Source organism: Enoplosus armatus, chromosome 8, assembly GCF_043641665.1.
Source record: "Enoplosus armatus isolate fEnoArm2 chromosome 8, fEnoArm2.hap1, whole genome shotgun sequence".
Lineage (NCBI taxonomy): Eukaryota > Metazoa > Chordata > Actinopteri > Centrarchiformes > Enoplosidae > Enoplosus > Enoplosus armatus.
In genome coordinates, this window is record NC_092187.1 from 12,499,255 (window position 1) to 12,516,089 (window position 16,835).

The 16,835-nt window shown below is 39.4% G+C and overlaps 2 protein-coding genes across 3 annotated transcripts in view; both read left to right on the forward strand.

The window, feature by feature from the left end:
- Nucleotides 1–1,058: 1,058 nt before the first annotated feature.
- phf8 (PHD finger protein 8) lies at nucleotides 1,059–9,931 on the forward strand. The gene is made up of 21 exons (XM_070909906.1): nucleotides 1,059–1,162; nucleotides 1,377–1,462; nucleotides 1,571–1,697; nucleotides 2,109–2,269; nucleotides 2,412–2,553; nucleotides 2,754–2,940; nucleotides 3,047–3,209; nucleotides 3,330–3,417; nucleotides 3,876–3,982; nucleotides 4,102–4,193; nucleotides 5,006–5,095; nucleotides 5,207–5,488; nucleotides 5,599–5,681; nucleotides 5,779–5,948; nucleotides 6,107–6,192; nucleotides 6,482–6,603; nucleotides 6,905–7,236; nucleotides 7,363–7,458; nucleotides 7,554–7,663; nucleotides 7,783–8,143; nucleotides 8,236–9,931. Exons 1-21 carry the CDS (start codon nucleotides 1,065–1,067, stop codon nucleotides 8,322–8,324), a joined length of 3,072 nt encoding a protein of 1,023 aa, XP_070766007.1. The 5' UTR covers nucleotides 1,059–1,064; the 3' UTR covers nucleotides 8,325–9,931.
- A 6,365-nt stretch (nucleotides 9,932–16,296) lies between these two features.
- Nucleotides 16,297–16,835, forward strand: part of huwe1 (HECT, UBA and WWE domain containing E3 ubiquitin protein ligase 1) — a 34,350-nt gene continuing 33,811 nt past the window's right edge. For both annotated transcript variants that reach the window (XM_070911147.1, XM_070911148.1), the window contains exon 1: nucleotides 16,297–16,341. In XM_070911147.1, the coding sequence (XP_070767248.1) occupies nucleotides 16,297–16,341 (45 nt within the window). The remainder of the gene's footprint in view (nucleotides 16,342–16,835) is intronic.

The window sequence follows — 16,835 nt, forward strand, 5'->3', positions numbered from 1 at the left end:
GTCGCTTCGGGGTTTAATGTTCTGGTCCAGTGTATTAACACAGTACCTGGCCTCTATATTTGGGCATTACGGAGTTGATAAACGGAAATGTGGTAAAGCAAATTGTTAATAGTTTACGTTGCATAATAAGGCCGCAGCTACCCCCGAGCTTGCGTAGGGATTACAACGGCTTTTGAATGCTTGGCCTGCCGCAGCAAGATGTCGGTGAGTTGCTAGCGCTAAATATCTATTTAGCGAGCAAACAATGCTTCTTTGTTTGGCTCTAATTAATCAGCTATATCAGGTGCATATAGCATTTCTTAAAAGTTTAAAAGATACATCAATTGCACCAACTGTTTTCTTTTGTAAGTTAAAGTTAACATCTTCGCAACTGCTTAGGTTAGCTACATTGGTGGCTAACATGGCTAACGTTAGCTTACTTGCTAAACACGTTAGTGCTTTGATAGCAATACAACATTCACGGGGCATAGCGTGTTTACAAACAGCGAGCTAACGTTACGACCCGTCAGTTGGATACTGGTAACAACTAACTAGTTAGCAGAAACAAAATACTTCTAATCATAAATCTGGGAAGCATATAAGATAATTGCTGCCTCTCCAGTTATGCATTTGAAGAATACTTTAATACTCTTAAGAGTAATGTTCTGCTACCATTGACTAGTTTCGTTACCCGGCTAGTTGACTGAGCTTGCTTCTCAGGTTGCAGGAGTATCTGTTAGCTATGGTAGGAGCAGGTTTTAACGTTAGTTTTTTACTGTGTGAAGTGCTGTTCCGTACTAATGAGCAGTTGCGTTATTGTCGTGTTATTCGGCAAGCTATTAACGTTTTTTCTGTCTCCTATATTTAAACAGGTTTCCAAGTGAATCCCGGTGGACATGTGTATCAGTAAAAGGAATCTGGAAGTGAAGTGACAGACTCAATAGTTCAGTTCAACGTTAACAGTATCTTTATTACATAGTTAATAAAGCCTTTAGCTTCTTCCCATTCAAGAGATTAGATTTTGGCATCATAACATTAATAACGTTTGAAAGTTAGTCCCCCCCCCACACACACACACACTCAATATGGCATCAGTACCAGTGTACTGCTTGTGTCGCTTGCCATATGATGTGACACGCTTCATGATCGAGTGTGACATTTGTCAAGACTGGTTCCATGGAAGGTAGGTTCATTTTCAGATTTAACACAGTGTTGATCCTATTGTTGTCTGTGAGCAGTGAGATTCAAATGTTATGTTGTGTGATTTATGGTGTGGTTATACCTGCTGTCTTATCTGCTTGATTCCTGGTGGTGTACTCTGTATTCGACCCATCACACTTAATTCAGCTATATGTTCCGCACATTCTTTGTTTGATGTAAGAATGTTTTTTGTCTAGCTGTGTTGGAGTAGAGGAGGACAAAGCAGCTGAGATTGACCTGTATCACTGCCCCAACTGTCAGGTCACCCATGGGCCATCTGTCAGTAAGTTGCAATTCCTTAAGTATGCCTTTCTTAAATTGTTATGATCTTACTTTTTTGTAATAATAATGTACTTGTTGATCTTTTTTCTCTGTTCTTCCTTTTTCTCAGTGCGCAAACGCCGTGGAGGCAATAAGCAGACAGATGGTGGTGCTGCTGGAGCAAGAGATCCAAGTCGGCCTGTTAAGACAGGCAGCCCACAGTTTGTGAGGGAGCTACGGAGCCGCACCTTCCCAAAGTAAGTCTCTCCCATCGTCCTGCAAAGACAAAGGTTTGCTATTCACAAGTTTAAAGATAAAACCATGATTTCCATTAAATTATGTAGTGGTTGTAGTGTACATCACATATTGTTTCAACAACAATTGAAACTGAGGTGTGAACTTGAGGTACTATTTATTGCATTGTTATTGCAATATGATTGCATTATATTGTACTAGTGTTGATCTAGTATAAATGTTACTATGTGTACCTTATGGTACATACCTTATGTATGGTGTCCAATCATTTTTTATTCATCTTATTTTTTATTGGTTGGTTGGAGAACCTATGCCGTACTGTAACATAATTGTAAAGCATTTTGTTCTGAATATTTTTTCTCTGTGATCACAATCAAAACTTGTGCACATGTCTGTTTGTGTTTCTATGACAGTGCGGACGAAGTCTTGCTAAAGCCGTCTGGGGCCCAGCTGACAGTCGAGTTTCTGGAAGAGCATTCGTTCAGTGTTCCGGTCATGGTACTGAGGCGAGATGGCCTAGGCATGACCCTTCCTCCATCATCATTCAGCGTCAGCGATGTGGAGCACTACATCGGTAAAGTTTTGACACCTTTAGTATTAAATTTAAATACATAGATCTTTTCTGTTCTTAAAGATATTTAGGCTAATGTGTTTTAGGAAAGTTAAAATTTTCATTTACACTTTTCCCAAACCTGTTAAATTTTTTCTAATTGCAGGTGCAGACAAAGAGATTGATGTGATTGATGTGTCTCGCCAATGTGACCTGAAGATGCGTTTGGGAGACTTTGTTGAATACTATAACAGCCCCAACAGAGACCGAGTGCTCAATGTCATCAGCCTGGAATTCTCTGAGACCAGGTACACAAAAGATATTAACTTTACTGACTGTTCAGTTCGTCATTGTGATGCAGTGTCTTGTTACTTGAGTTTAATGTTACTCCTCTATCAAGTGTAGTTGATCTAAAGAAAATTAAATAAATGAGAACTTTGTCTTTTAAATAAAGTTGTGTTGTTGTCGATGTGATGTTTTGAAGACTAAAGTGGTGGACTTGTTTTAGGCTCTCAAATTTGGTGGAGACTCCAAAAATTGTGAGGAAACTGTCATGGGTGGAAAACCTGTGGCCTGAAGAGTCTGTGTTTGAACGCCCCAATGTTCAGAAGTACTGCCTAATGGGTGTAAAGGACAGCTACACAGACTTCCACATTGACTTTGGAGGCACATCAGTATGGTACCATGTCCTGAGGGTGAGGGAAAATATTTTCAGTCATGTTTAGGAAGTTCCAGTTACGGTTTTAACATTTTTTAAGTGAATTTGTATTATTTTAAGAGCTTGTCTCTATGTCTATTCAGGGCGAGAAAATCTTCTACCTAATTTCCCCCACCGCAGCCAACTTGGCACTTTTTGAGCGGTGGAGTTCCTCATCTAGCCAGAATGAGATGTTTTTTGGAGACCAGGTTGATATGTGTTACAAGTGCTCTGTCAAACAAGGAAACACCTTGTTCATACCAACAGGTAAGCTGTAATGTTTCTGTTTGTTTTGTTAGTTACAGGAGCTGTGGTTTTAGCGGAGTTGTGATGTTCAAACAAGTCTGAATCAAATAATGTTTACACCTTCGTCATTTGGTTGTCCAGGGTGGATCCATGCTGTGCTGACTCCAGTGGACTGCCTGGCCTTTGGAGGAAACTTCTTGCATAGTCTCAACATTGACATGCAGCTGCGGTTAGTTTCCTCAGGACTGTTTCCATTTCAAATTCATGTAATCTTAGGGTGTTTCACACCTGTACTAGTCGGGTTTGTTTTCCCCCTTGGTGCGATTCGTTTGGGCAGGTGTGAACACAGTAATAGCACTCAGGTGCGGACCAAAACAACCGCACCGAGATCCCTGATAGGAGGTGTTTTTCTTTGTGTGAAAAGAAACCGAACCAAGGGGATAACGCTCCAAGTTTACAAACTTATCAACTGATTCGAAACAGAGCAATCAAAATATAGGTGTGAAAACTCTCATATCGTATCTTCATGACTTTTCAGATACTGTAGCTCCTCCCTTCTAGTCCCAAGGGCTTCTAGTTCTTGGGGTTATCTGGTCAAAAATGGCTATTGCTATTAAGATAATCTGCAAGTTTGTGATAATAACCATTAGTTCTCTGACTTTTCCTGTGCTGTGTTATCATTTTCAGGGCATATGAAATAGAGAAGAGATTAAGCACAGCAGACTTGTTCCGATTTCCCAACTTTGAGACTGTGTGCTGGTATGTTGGAAAGCACCTTCTTGATACCTTCAGAGGTAAGGGAGTTCAATGAATTTCACAATATTCATGTTATGTCTTTTTGTGAACTACTTTATTGGCCTGTGTTTACTGTTTGCCATTTTGATATTATTAACCTTGTGCCTCTGTCTCACAGGGTTGAGAGAAAACCGCAGACACCCTGCTACTTACCTGGTTCACGGAGCTAAGGCCCTGAACAATGCCTTCCGCGGCTGGACTCGTAAGGAGGTGGGCAAAATGTTATGCAATTACTTACTTACCTATTTGCATATGATTATTTCCTCCTTATCCTTTTCGGTCTTTACATTTGCATGCTGGAATATATTTGATTTTGCACTAGACAGTATGCTAGCTCCAACAAATGGAGCAGAAGTGCTACAGCAAAATCATTATGACATGAAATCATCATTTTATGTATTATCATCATTATATAAAAGTCCTACATTTTAAAAAGGGGTAAAGCACAGGATATTTTTCAACTCAAAAGGCAACACTGAATTGCAGCGCTTATTCAACTCTCTGGCGGAGAGTTAGATAAGAACGTCATTACATCCTCATATTTGTCCGTTAAGTATGAAGCTGCAGCTGGTAAGGTTAGCTTAGCGCTGGATATGGGTCTAGCCTCGCTGTCAAATGGTAACAAAAACTGCCCACCAGCACCTCAAAGGCTCACTAAATTGTTTGTTTAATCAGTATAAAAACAACACGTTGAGTTTGACTCAAGGAAGTTACTGGTCACAACCAAGAAACGATCAAGATGTAACTTGTTAATTGGTGAGCTTTAGTGGTGCTGGTTTTCACATAACTGCGCTGGCTGTTCCCCCATTTCCAGTTTTTGTGCTAAGCAAAGCAAACCGGCTGGTGGCTGTAGTTTCAATGGACGATTGCGTGTTTTCCAAAAAATGATTCCCTTTTTTAAATTTTGAATATAAACAAGAAACGCAGAATTTAAAAAATGCCTTATTTTGTACATCACAATATTAGATGTTACTTTGCAAAATATGGTGTGAGATGATTGATAGTTATCTCCCTACACTCAGGCTTTAGGAGAGCATGAAGTGGAGATTCCGGAAACCATCAATACTCAGACACTAGTGAAGGACCTGGCCAAGGAGATTCGTCTGGTTGAGGTAAATAGTAGAAACGTTTGTGCTGTTTTATTTTTTTTATTGTGTATATAGAAATATTACTATTACTTTTTTCAGTTATATTGCTTAAACAGTACTCTTTCTTTTTGATAGGACATCTTCCAGCAAAACATTGGCCGTGCTGGACCTCAGTTTCCTGGTTCGCCACTCTCTAAAGCGCCCCTGACCACCTCTCAGAATTCAGGACGCCCCCCTGGAAAAAAGAAAGGACCCAAGCCCAAAGAGGTGATAGGGGGACTTGGACCCCCAGGAACCAAGAAGAAGAGTCAGAAGGGGCTCCTTAAGGCAGAAGCAGGAGAACTTGACCTCATTGAGATCCACACCAAACATACACTCAAAAAATTTCAACCTGGCAAGTCCAAAAACAAGAGCAAGGTACGACGTTTGTAGGCATTTGTGGTGACATTCTGAATGCTAATCCTGCATTTTTCAGTGTCTAAATGTTCATCCTTATATTTTCTTGCAATTCTTATTTGTCTTTCCAGTTGGAATTGCCTTTAGAGGAGTTTGAAGGGAAGCTAAATAAAAGCAAACTGAAACTTGTGCTGACCAATGGAAAAATCCAAAGGTAAGCGTTGCAGCTATTTAGTGTGTTCCTATTACTATTGTGATCTTATGGTCCTATAAAAGGTTTGGGTTCTTACCTGCTGATCCTCTGGCTTTAGTAAGAAGGACGGCAGCAGTAATGGTGCAGGAAGTGCTCGAAACTACAAACATCTTGCCTTGGAGGGATCCAGTCTGTCTGACTTGGAGTCCGAGGATGAGCTGCAGATTGACGAGACCCCTCCTCCAAGACGCAAGCCTGCAGGACCAAGCAAGAAAAAGAAACTAAGTGGTGAGAATTTGACTTTACCCTGCCAGCAAAGTTTATGAGCGATCAGTGTAGCTGTTTGAATGAACTGTTGGCTACATGTAGTATCTAATATAGTGTAGTGGTATGGTCTCAAAGCCACCTTGCTACTGTCACCTAATTGTGTTAAAATATGCCCCCAGGTCTACCTAGGAAGCTTCCCAGAGCCAAACCCTGTTCTGACCCCAATCGCATCAGGGAGCCAGGAGAGGTAGACTTTGACATTGAGGTGAGATTATTATGGATACGCCAATCAGCCCCAAAGATGAAAACATTTATTTTCCTCACATGCATTTGCAGGATACAGCTGTAAAGATTACATTATGGCTTTGAGTTTAGCTTTGTTATGCTTTTCATACCAAACATACCAGGTTCTACTTCTATGTTTAGCATCGAGCTAATCACAGGTCATCACAAATGATGTTTGTTACTTTTGTAGTTGCCTGCTTAAACCAGAACTTTATTATTACAGCACTGTTTCAACAGTAACAATAGCATGTTTGTGCGTGTGGCTTCAGGAGGATTACACCACAGATGAAGAGGCACTAGCTGCCCATGGAGTGAAGGGTGGCGCGGGGGGCATTCTGGACTTATTGAAGGCCAGCAAGCAGGTGGCAGGGTTGGACTCTGCAACTCTCAGGTTAGATCTCCTTGATCACAATGATTCATGTATTATTTTATTCAACACTCAAATTCAGGAATAGTTTGTGATTATTAGTTTCAAGATCTTTGGAACACACTTCCTGGTCTTTGGATACCAGTGACTAGAGCGACAGTTTAGAACACAAGTGGGAATAAATGTCTCACTGTGTTGTTGCAAGAATCCAGTAACCTTTGAAACTTGCATAGTTCACATATTTGCAATGGCTCTGACACTACGCTATGTTTAGGAGGTTATTTTTGAGATGATGAGTGATTGCTCAACTCTGTCCTTCTCTCAGTGAGGAAGCTCCAGCCTCTCCCAGTACTCGTGATGCCATTCAGGGTATGCTGTCCATGGCCAACCCCCCTTCCTCGTCCTCGTCGTCTTCGTCTTCATCTCCTTTATCTATTTCTGGAGGCCTGACAGAGGGATTAGGGGTGGTCAAGGAAAAGGGTGGCAGGGCTGTATGGGTGACAGGAGGGGTCAAAAAGACAGCAAGTCCTGAAAAGAAACCTGTCATTCAGCGGCCAGGAAAACGGCCAATTAAGCGGCCAGCCCGTCACCTTAGCGACGAGGACAGTCCAGATGAGCAAGAGACCCTGGGAACCTGTTTTAAAGATTCAGACTATGGTGAGCAATACACTCAATGACTTACACCTGCTACTGTACAAAGCAATGCTCGCCAACGCACTAAAGTTTATAGCTTTTATTGATCAAGCCAATGTTTAATTATAGTAATCAAATTTTTTGTTTAAGTTTACCCGTCCTTGGAGTCTGATGAGGAGGACCATGCTAACAAGGCTAAGTTGAAGCGTAAGAAAAACTGGGATGACACACCATGGAGTCCAAAAGGTACCTGGCTTGAACATAGCATTAAGACAGATCAGATTTGCTTTTTAGCTTTCTGGTGGTTGATCTCGTAATAATTTCTTTTCCTTCATTTACAGCCAGGGTGATGCCCACCCTTCCCAAACAGGATCGACCAGCCAGGGAAGGGGCTAGAGTCGCATCTGTAGAAACTGGTCTTGCAGCTGCAGCTGCCAAGCTAGCACAGCAAGTGAGTTGGAAAACAAAGCATATTGGTCTTTGAAGTATGTTCCTAGTGAATAATGTGGAGTAGAAGCATCTTTTATTAAAAGATAATGACTCTTGATTCTTTTTTTGGTCATGATTCAGGAGCAGCAAAAGCCTGCTAAAAGGAAATACACCAAAAAGCAGCGTCCTCCCGCTCCTGTAGTCACTCCTCCCCCTGTTCAGCCTGAGCCAGCCCCACCCTCACCACCACCTGCTGCAGAGTCTGCAGCAGACTTCAGCCCAGACAGGAGGATGGATTACTACTCTGCAAGTCTGTTGGACCATGAATACACAGCAGGACCTGGACCTTTTGGCCCTGGAGGCCCTAGAGGCAGTGGAGCCATGGCCCCTGGTGTATTCCTCACTTCACGCCGACCTTCACTGTCTCCGCAGAACAGCAGCTCTCACTCTGGTGCATCCCCTGCAGGTTTAGCCAGCCAAGGCACAACAGGAGTTGGTCAAGGTAAGCATAAAGTTAAGGCATTGACATATCAGATTTCATATCTCTGTGACAGCATATTTTCTCATGTATTTTCTCTTTTCACTTTAATTAAGGGAAACGTCCAAAGAAAGGACTTGCAACTGCAAAACAGAGACTTGGAAAAATTCTGAAAATTCACCGTAACGGCAAACTTCTCTTGTGAGAGATGTTGGAAATGTGGCTGAAGACTTTTAAGAGGGAATGAAGAAAAAGGCTTTTGTGAAAGTAGGTCTGAAGGAAATAGAGATAGTGATCTATATTTTGTACTCTAGATACATTTGTTTACTGTTTTCACTGGTTATTTAACCTCAGTGTATCTTGTCCTACACCAATTACCCTGCCCAACTAATCAGCAGCCTGTTCTGGCACTCCACACATCCATATCTCTATTTCAGAGGCACATCTTTTGTCTTTAAACAAATCACTGTAATGTGCTAGATGCACACTCAATGTAGTAACTCTTAATGATCACATACTATTTGACATTGGTATTTAGAAATTGTGACACGCATTTCAAAATGACAGGTGGACATTGATTTAACTAGCAAGACTATCTTGTGTAATACATTGACAAAACCTAATGATTTCTTTTGTTTAGGCTATTTTTAGTGGCTCTATTTATGCAAAGACATTTTACTTCATAGATTTTTAAAAGGGAAAGAAAAACACATTTTCTAGTCAGGTAAAATCTATGTCTGTATAGCCCTCACACAATCCCACACACAGTCATGCAGTTGTAGTGTTGTATTTAGTTTTTTTTTTACCTCACTTTTACCTCATAAAACACATTCTTGTGTGGTATAATGATTACAGGACACCAATCTTTACACACAAACAGTTTTGCAAAAATCCTGTGTATGCACATGGTCAGCACCCAGTATGCCACATGTATTCATTCTTTTTGAGGAATTCACAAATCACAGATGTTTGTATAACTAATTTTCCTCCATATACTGTAGCTCTACACATGAAATAGAAAGCGCTCAACTGATGCCAAGAGTAACATCATACGATTCTATTTATTCTGATCATATTTATTTAACGAGGCAGCATTTAGCCATCTCTTAGCCTGTTTTAACATAGTATGTTTTTACCACCTCATCTTCTTGGTCCCTACTTTAATTATTTCCAACCACTTAATACCTGTACAAAAATTGTACCCATTGCTTTGTTAGAATTTTTTACAGTTTACGTTGTCATTGTAAATATTTGTAATATTTGTAATTTATATAGCTACATTGCAAGAGCAGAAGAATATTATGAGATGAAGAGACTAGTTTCCTGCAAGTTGCCATAATTTGTGCCCGAAGTGTTGGCAGCATTCTTGGGACAGATCTAGAGATGTGCTTTCTTTCCACAGAATGTATTAGTGATAAAATGTTGGCAAAAGTGTAGATTTAACTGTGTGAAAGCTTGTGAAGCTGCAGGATATGAATTGATATGTAAATATATGTTGTAATTTAAGTTCTTTTATAGTTCAAAAACGTTGAAATCTTTCTTAACATAACTTGTACATGATACATTGCTGTATTTGGAAAATATCTGAAATAGTTCATTTTTTATATTTGTACGCAGTAATTGTCATGCTTAGTTTGCCATGTTGTCTTGTCAGTGTAATAGTGGAAGTGTTCTGGAAAAAAAATGCCCTTGTTTAATTTCATCCATTTAGTTTTATATTAGTTATTGTTGGTATTCACTCTTGTGTTGGTGTGTAATGTGTGTTTTACACATGATGTGTTTAAATGCGACCTGGAACAGATAAAATATATCTTGGGCAAAATTTCTTTTTTCATGGAATTTATTTTAGGATCACCAAATCACCAAAACTGTGATTTGTGGGCAAAATGAATGGTTTTCTTGTTGCAATGCTTTAATCCACTGGAGAACTTTTCCTACATTTACCAAGCTGGGATTTAGGCAGTTTTCTGTATTGTAGAATCATCATACAACAAATAATATTGTGTTGTATTAAACACATCTACACTTAATTATTTATTTCAATGAAGGTACAATTTAATAATGTTAATAAGACACGGTATATATCAGTTTTGAATCATTAGTAATGACTACAGTTGTTCTCAGGTTTTTTTTGTTGTACCAATGAATGTAGCATTATTTTCACTTCCAAAAATAATTTCCATTGCTCAATTTTTAAACACAACTTCCCTCGTCCAAATAGGGGTTAAATGCATTTGTTATTAAAAATGTCCAGTCTCTATTTCCTTTCAATACATCTTCATATTTCATATTACGCTGAATTAAAATATATTTTTCATAAAGCCTGGAGAATTCTGCTGCGTGCTTTCGTGTGCACATCTAATCATAACGTTGAGACTGGAAATGTTGATAGGCGGCATGTCCCCTTTCAGATGAAAACGCACCAGCGTCGTTTTTCTACAACAATTACAAGGGAGTGCCCTGGGTAAACGCAGCAGCAGGTATTCTCGCGAGATCCAAACTGCCCTACCACTCGCTAGTGCAAGATGGAGAAGCAAATGTAACACGCATTCGAGGTAAGCAGAAAGTCTTATTCCACAGTATTGACATGGGTTTAAGCTAACTGGTGGCACACATTTCTCTTCCTTAACAACTACCATCGATGATTCGCACCCGTTACGGGGATCAGATACACAAAACAAGTGTCTTTTTAATGGTAAAGTACGGATCTAATGCTGTGTAAACCGCCATTTTTAATTTAGCCATGATCCCACTGATAGAGCATTGTGCGGAGCTCTCAATGCTAGCTAGTTAGCTCGCGCGAAACCCGCAAACACACACGCCACACACATATACACACACTCATGTTCACTGTGTGTGGGTATGTGCGCCTCTCTACAACTAACGTTAACGTTACAAGTCAAAGCTGTATCCTTGTTCAGTGGCTACTCACTTTATTCGGGAATTATGATACAAATAACCGGCGAGAGTTAAAATGTATGTCAGATTGGAGATTTGACTTTTCGTAATCTGCTAACGTTAGCCCTCATAGCTGAATTGGAGCCGAAGTAACTAACGCTAACGTTAGCCTAAATTGCTAGTGAACCTAGCTAACGTCACCTAACTAGCTTTTAACTTTGCTAACGTTAGCACCACCATTGACTTACTGCGTAACGTTAGGTAAAGGTCTCAAAAATATTGGCAAACCAAGTGAGCTGATTTTACACGGTTACAACTAACCTAGCTTACTTGGGAGTGATAAACGAGTTAGAGAGTGTGTTAATGTTAGTCAAACTAAGGCATTATCCACGGTCATTACTTAATTTTCTGAAGCAGATGGTCTGACCTGTTCACAACATCAGTAGCTAATATTAACGTTAATGCTTCGTTGTTGTTTATAGATGTAATTATCCAGGGAGGTGATAAATTAAATTCGTTGATAGGGGGAGCATCAGACTGTCAAATAGGCTTACAACCACTAACGCACGTCATTTACAAGTCTATGATTGCAAGTAGTGATGCCTCTCAGTGAAAACAGCCAAAGCTATTTTAATGTAAACTTAATCAAGTGAATCTGTGGTACTTGTCAGCATGCCCTTTGGTCCTCCTCATTCTCCCAATGACCATAGTTGTCATACTGACAACAGGAGGAGTGGCCTTGTTGCAAAGAATTCTGCATACTGTATTGGTTTATTCTATTACAAAACAATTGCTGAGTTTATTAATTCACGCCAGCCCTTAGCAGGGACATTACAGTTGATCTGCTGTGGACACCAAAAGCTAACTTTAAAGCGCAGGCCGCTGGAAAGCAGACCTGTAAATGTTTTGTCTGAAAGTATGTGAGCATGTACCTCAAATTTGGGGCACCTCCAGTTAATTGTATGTGATCATACACATGTTGTGATTTTAATAACAATTTAAGTATCAGATGATTTAGTGATGGCCTAAAATTCAGAATGTATGTTGTATCAAATGAAGCACTGTTGTTATTTGTGGGCTATTCATACTGAGACTTGCAGACATGTTTAATACATTTGATTGCCTAAACAAAGCATGCACTGGCATAACCGAAGCAAGTCTGAGTTGAGCAGCCTAGTTGCATGGCAGATAAATCGGTTAACTTCTTATTAGAGACTTTCGATTGGGAGTGATGAGTTTCTGAATTAATAACACACATTGAAGATGCACATTATCCATGATTGATTACAAACAAGATATCAAATAAGTCAATTAGTTCTTTAATAATGTTTTATAATAAAACATGCTGACCAAAGGACTGCACAACTTGAGAAGTGTAATATTAAGTGTAAAACAGCAGAGGTCTAACAGAGACATGTATACACAATCACACTTGCACATAAAAGGAAACCATGCAGAACCCAAAGCTTTTCACCAGCTTTATTTAATGTGTAACCATGTCAGTTAAAGTGTTTAGCCAATGATCAAGCAGCTTGAATTTTCTTATTCGGTCATATCTGATTTGATTGTTTATGTGTTTTCAGATAGTTTAAAGAAACTGCAAAGCAAGCCAAGGATGACAGTGGTGAAGCTATTGAACCAAAGCAGTTTCTGGTATGTACAGCTAAGCTATTTACTACATTGACTAAAACTGTTCTGGTGAAACACGTGAATCCATATGGGATACAGTGATTTGCCATCAATATTTACTTCCAAGTCTATACCATCCTTCTTAATAAGTTAACCACAACTTAGATTTAATATCTTGAACAACACATACCAGTAATAAACAGTAACAAGAAGAAGTATTGCCTTTTCCCACATAGGAATTGTCAGGTATTTCTGGCAGTGCAATTAGGTATGTCTGACTTATTTTGTTCCGTAAACCAAAGTATCTTACGTTCTTCACATTCCTTAATAATACAAAAAAGATGGAACATTTTACCCTAAACAATGTAAACCTATTTTTCTAGTCCCTGTGGTCGTATCTATCCAGATGGTGATGGTGGGATTTACTGTCATTTACATTTATCTATTTAGCTGTAGTTCACCTCAGTACAATGGAGCTCAGTGGCATAGGGTTTGTACTTCTCATAGCACCAGAAAAAGAAAAGTGTTTGAGGCTGACCAGTATAAGTCATTATAAATAAAATAGTTTACATTTGAAATGAGAAAATATGGATCAAAATGCATCTAATTCCTATAAAGCATTTATGTACTGCAATATAGATTTGCACATCTGTTAATATACAAGACAATATCAATATTTGTGATAAGCCAGTATCAGCTGATATTGCAGCAGCATCATGACAGGACATCAAGACATGGAATCATTTCAAAATAAATTTGGATGTTACTGGACAGAGGAAGCATTCTGTAAATTCCTTAGTGATTTTTTTTTAATGCCACTGAGTTTCATTGACTGGTGCATCGGTCTCTAATAAAGAGGGAATATTTGACATGATTACCATATCCCTTCAGATATTATAATTGGTAGAGCAGCTTGCTTGACATTCCTCAACTTTCAACACCCCAAAGTGTGAGTACAGTTTTCAGAGGCTTCAGTGAATCACATATGTTATACTGCAAGGCACTGTTCTGGAAATTGTCAGTTTTGATGGAATTACAGCAGTAATGATGATGCTAATAGGTTACTATTTATTAATTTTCTTTCACCATCCTAATGTTAACATACATTCTTACAATACAAAAATCACACAACTTAGTATGTGGATTTTATTCTATATTTATATTTTAGAGACAATGTGAGTGATATGGTTAACCAAATAAAACTGTTCCTTTTTAAAAATGTCAAACCCCAAAATACCTGAAATAGTTGGTGTCCAATATTGTGCTTGTGTTTTTATGTGGATTTATCAGGCTGGCTCTAGGAGAATGAATTTGGCACTTGATTGCTGTTTCTTGAGATAGGCAATAGTGGCCTGCTTCATCATTGCCAACACAAGCTAGGATGCTGAATGCCCCTTTGCTTCATTATTAGCTGGTTTAGTCATATCCCAATGTGCTCCCGCTGTGTTGATCCATTGTGTTTTTAATGTTTCAATTATTATGTATTTTTGGGTCACTTTTTTACCATCAGTTGCATTTGCTTGGGGTGCACATGTGGAATGCATTGCCCCATGGTGAGGTTGACAGTTGTGCACCTGATAGATTTTTATGAAAATTATTTTAAAGATTAGTTAGTCATATTCATTATTACTGTAGTGTTTTTTGTTGCGGGTGGTGTCAGTGGGAGACCTGTGTTGATCTTAAATTTTAAGGACCTTAGACAATATTAGGTGTTCCACTGAGGGGACAATTGCCCCATATTAACATGCACTGCATCGATAAACAGTGGCCACTCATTCCCTGCCGTAACGTTATTCACTTTTTGCACACTACCCAGAGTCATGATGACTGTGCCAACAATCAGTGCCTATGTGCTATGGAAACAAGCGCGGATACTCTGAAAAAATAATACAACGGACGGATGAACACACTTCTTTACCTAGCCGGTAGTCAATTTGCCCAAACGAAAACTGAAAACAAAACTCGCAGTGTCACGTTAGACCCGTCCGAGAATGATTCAGCGAGTTATTATGCGTTTCTGCTTGCTGCTCAACTAACGGTAGCTAGCTTGCTAGCTAGCGCGTGCTACGACTGTCTAGCCGAGGAACCAGGGTAAGAGCCTTGGCAAAGTAACGTTACCTGGTTCCAGGTATTTGACACACACACCCTTCTTACAGTCGCTGGTAACCTAGTGGTGTTTATGGTTTCGTTTTTACTTAGAGCGGGGATGGTGCTGGAGAGTGGAGTGCGGGCTGCTTTTGCGGCCTGCACAGCCTCGACCTAAATTAGTCAAGAGTCAGGTCAGGACAGCATGGTGAATTTGTGAGATTTGAATTGACAGCTGTGCCACAAATGGCTAAAACTGCATGATTTTTTGTTAGCTACATTTGAGATGTTTGTCGGTGATTACACACATGACTTGTTTGTGACTTGTTGACTATTGTAAGGTCTGGTGGCATTCAAATGAATTGAAGCATTTCAAGAGAAGATCGTTTGCTAACGTTACCGGTAGCTCACTGTTAGCCGACCAGGGGCTAACATTAACTCCGTAGCAAACGTTACCGATCGATTTCTTTGGTACGTTGAGCTTCCCAACGTGTCTCGTTTTGTAAGACGTGTTGCTAGCCAGTCACCCAGCAAACCATTCTCGTTTGTGACTAGTAACTGCGGTCTAATGTGTGTATAGTGACTTGTTAACATTTGGTAAATAACGTTATGCTATTAGCAAGGGTGGCGTTAGCTAGGTAGCTATAACTTTAACCTGTCATCTTCAAGTCACTTGAGTTGATGATGGGCAAGCATACAATGAGGCAGCGATCTGTTTTATTGAGATTTCACTTGGATTCTAAGTGTGTGAAACGTTACACAAATGTTTTAGGCCATTAATTAGGGCCCATCCTGATTAGATTAAGTTTGTGTCGTATGTTGCTAGCTAGCCAGGAGCTAATGCTCTTTCTCGGTCTGCTTTGTGATGATCAGACCTCGCTACATAACCCAAAACAATTTAGTGTCCTTATCACCTTTCAACCAATAAGTGTGATCAGCCATTTGTTAGCTACTAGCTACTTTTAAGGGAAATACCCATATCCACTGCCCTTACTTATTAGTAGAGTGCTTTGTAAAAATTTTAAGATTGATAACTGAATGTCTGTAGTTTATTTTACTTACAGTACATTATGTACTAATTTCTATATAAATAGTCAGGATACACTGTCATGCATCATTTTATGAATGCTATCCAAGTCATTTACAGCTTTACCTACAACCCTTTTGTCAACTATCCTTTCTTGAAATTGATGCGTCTTATGACCCAGTGTACACTTTTTCAAAAAATCTGTTTGTATTGTGGCATGTGGGACACTGTTGCTAGTTTTAATTTTTACCATCATTCTGCAGGTAACGTGACTGGAACATGCTGTTAAGTGGGTATTGCCAAATTATTTTCTGTAAGTCCATTTGACATTTCAAGTTGTGAGTTATTGATTCTGTAACTGAATGTCTGATTTGTTTTAGTAAAGTATTTAGATGTTTAAATTGCAATATTTGGCTTATTTACAAATTATAAATCTACGTAATTCTGTATAATAACACATTGAAATTCAGCATCATTTGTTGTTTTCTGATGTACATGGACATTTCTCAACAGGAGCAACAAATAGAGATTATCGACAATGAAGGTCGACAGAAGCAAGTTAAAGAAAACCCCTACGGAAGCTGTGAGTATACATAATACTTTGTGTGTGATCATTTCTAGCCTTACTAGTGCCAAATTTCCAAACAGTAGGGATGCCAGGCAGAACTTTACTATGACTAAATTTGATAGGAGCCCATAAGGGGGGCACAGCACAAGTGATTTTCTATATGATAGGAGCTTCGTGAAAGGTGTTGCCTACTCTGATGTTAGAGCTTTGAGATTTGCGCAAACAGCAATTGATGCCTGTCACCTGCAGCTCATTATCTAGTCAGTTTAAAAGAGCACTGAAAGCAAGGAGTCAGTTGCTAACTTTGATGTCAGCTCTACTTCCTAGAGGTTCTTCACAATAAAAGTCATAGCAGTGAGCAGTAAGCATTTCTGCAGCAGCTGGACATTTTTGGTTTGCATAGCAGTAATGCAGCAATTACACCTCTGAGATGATGTTAAAGGAGAGCAAATCATAAAATTGTATGGCCTGTTAAGCTGCCAGTGCACTCTATCAGAACTACTTGTAGT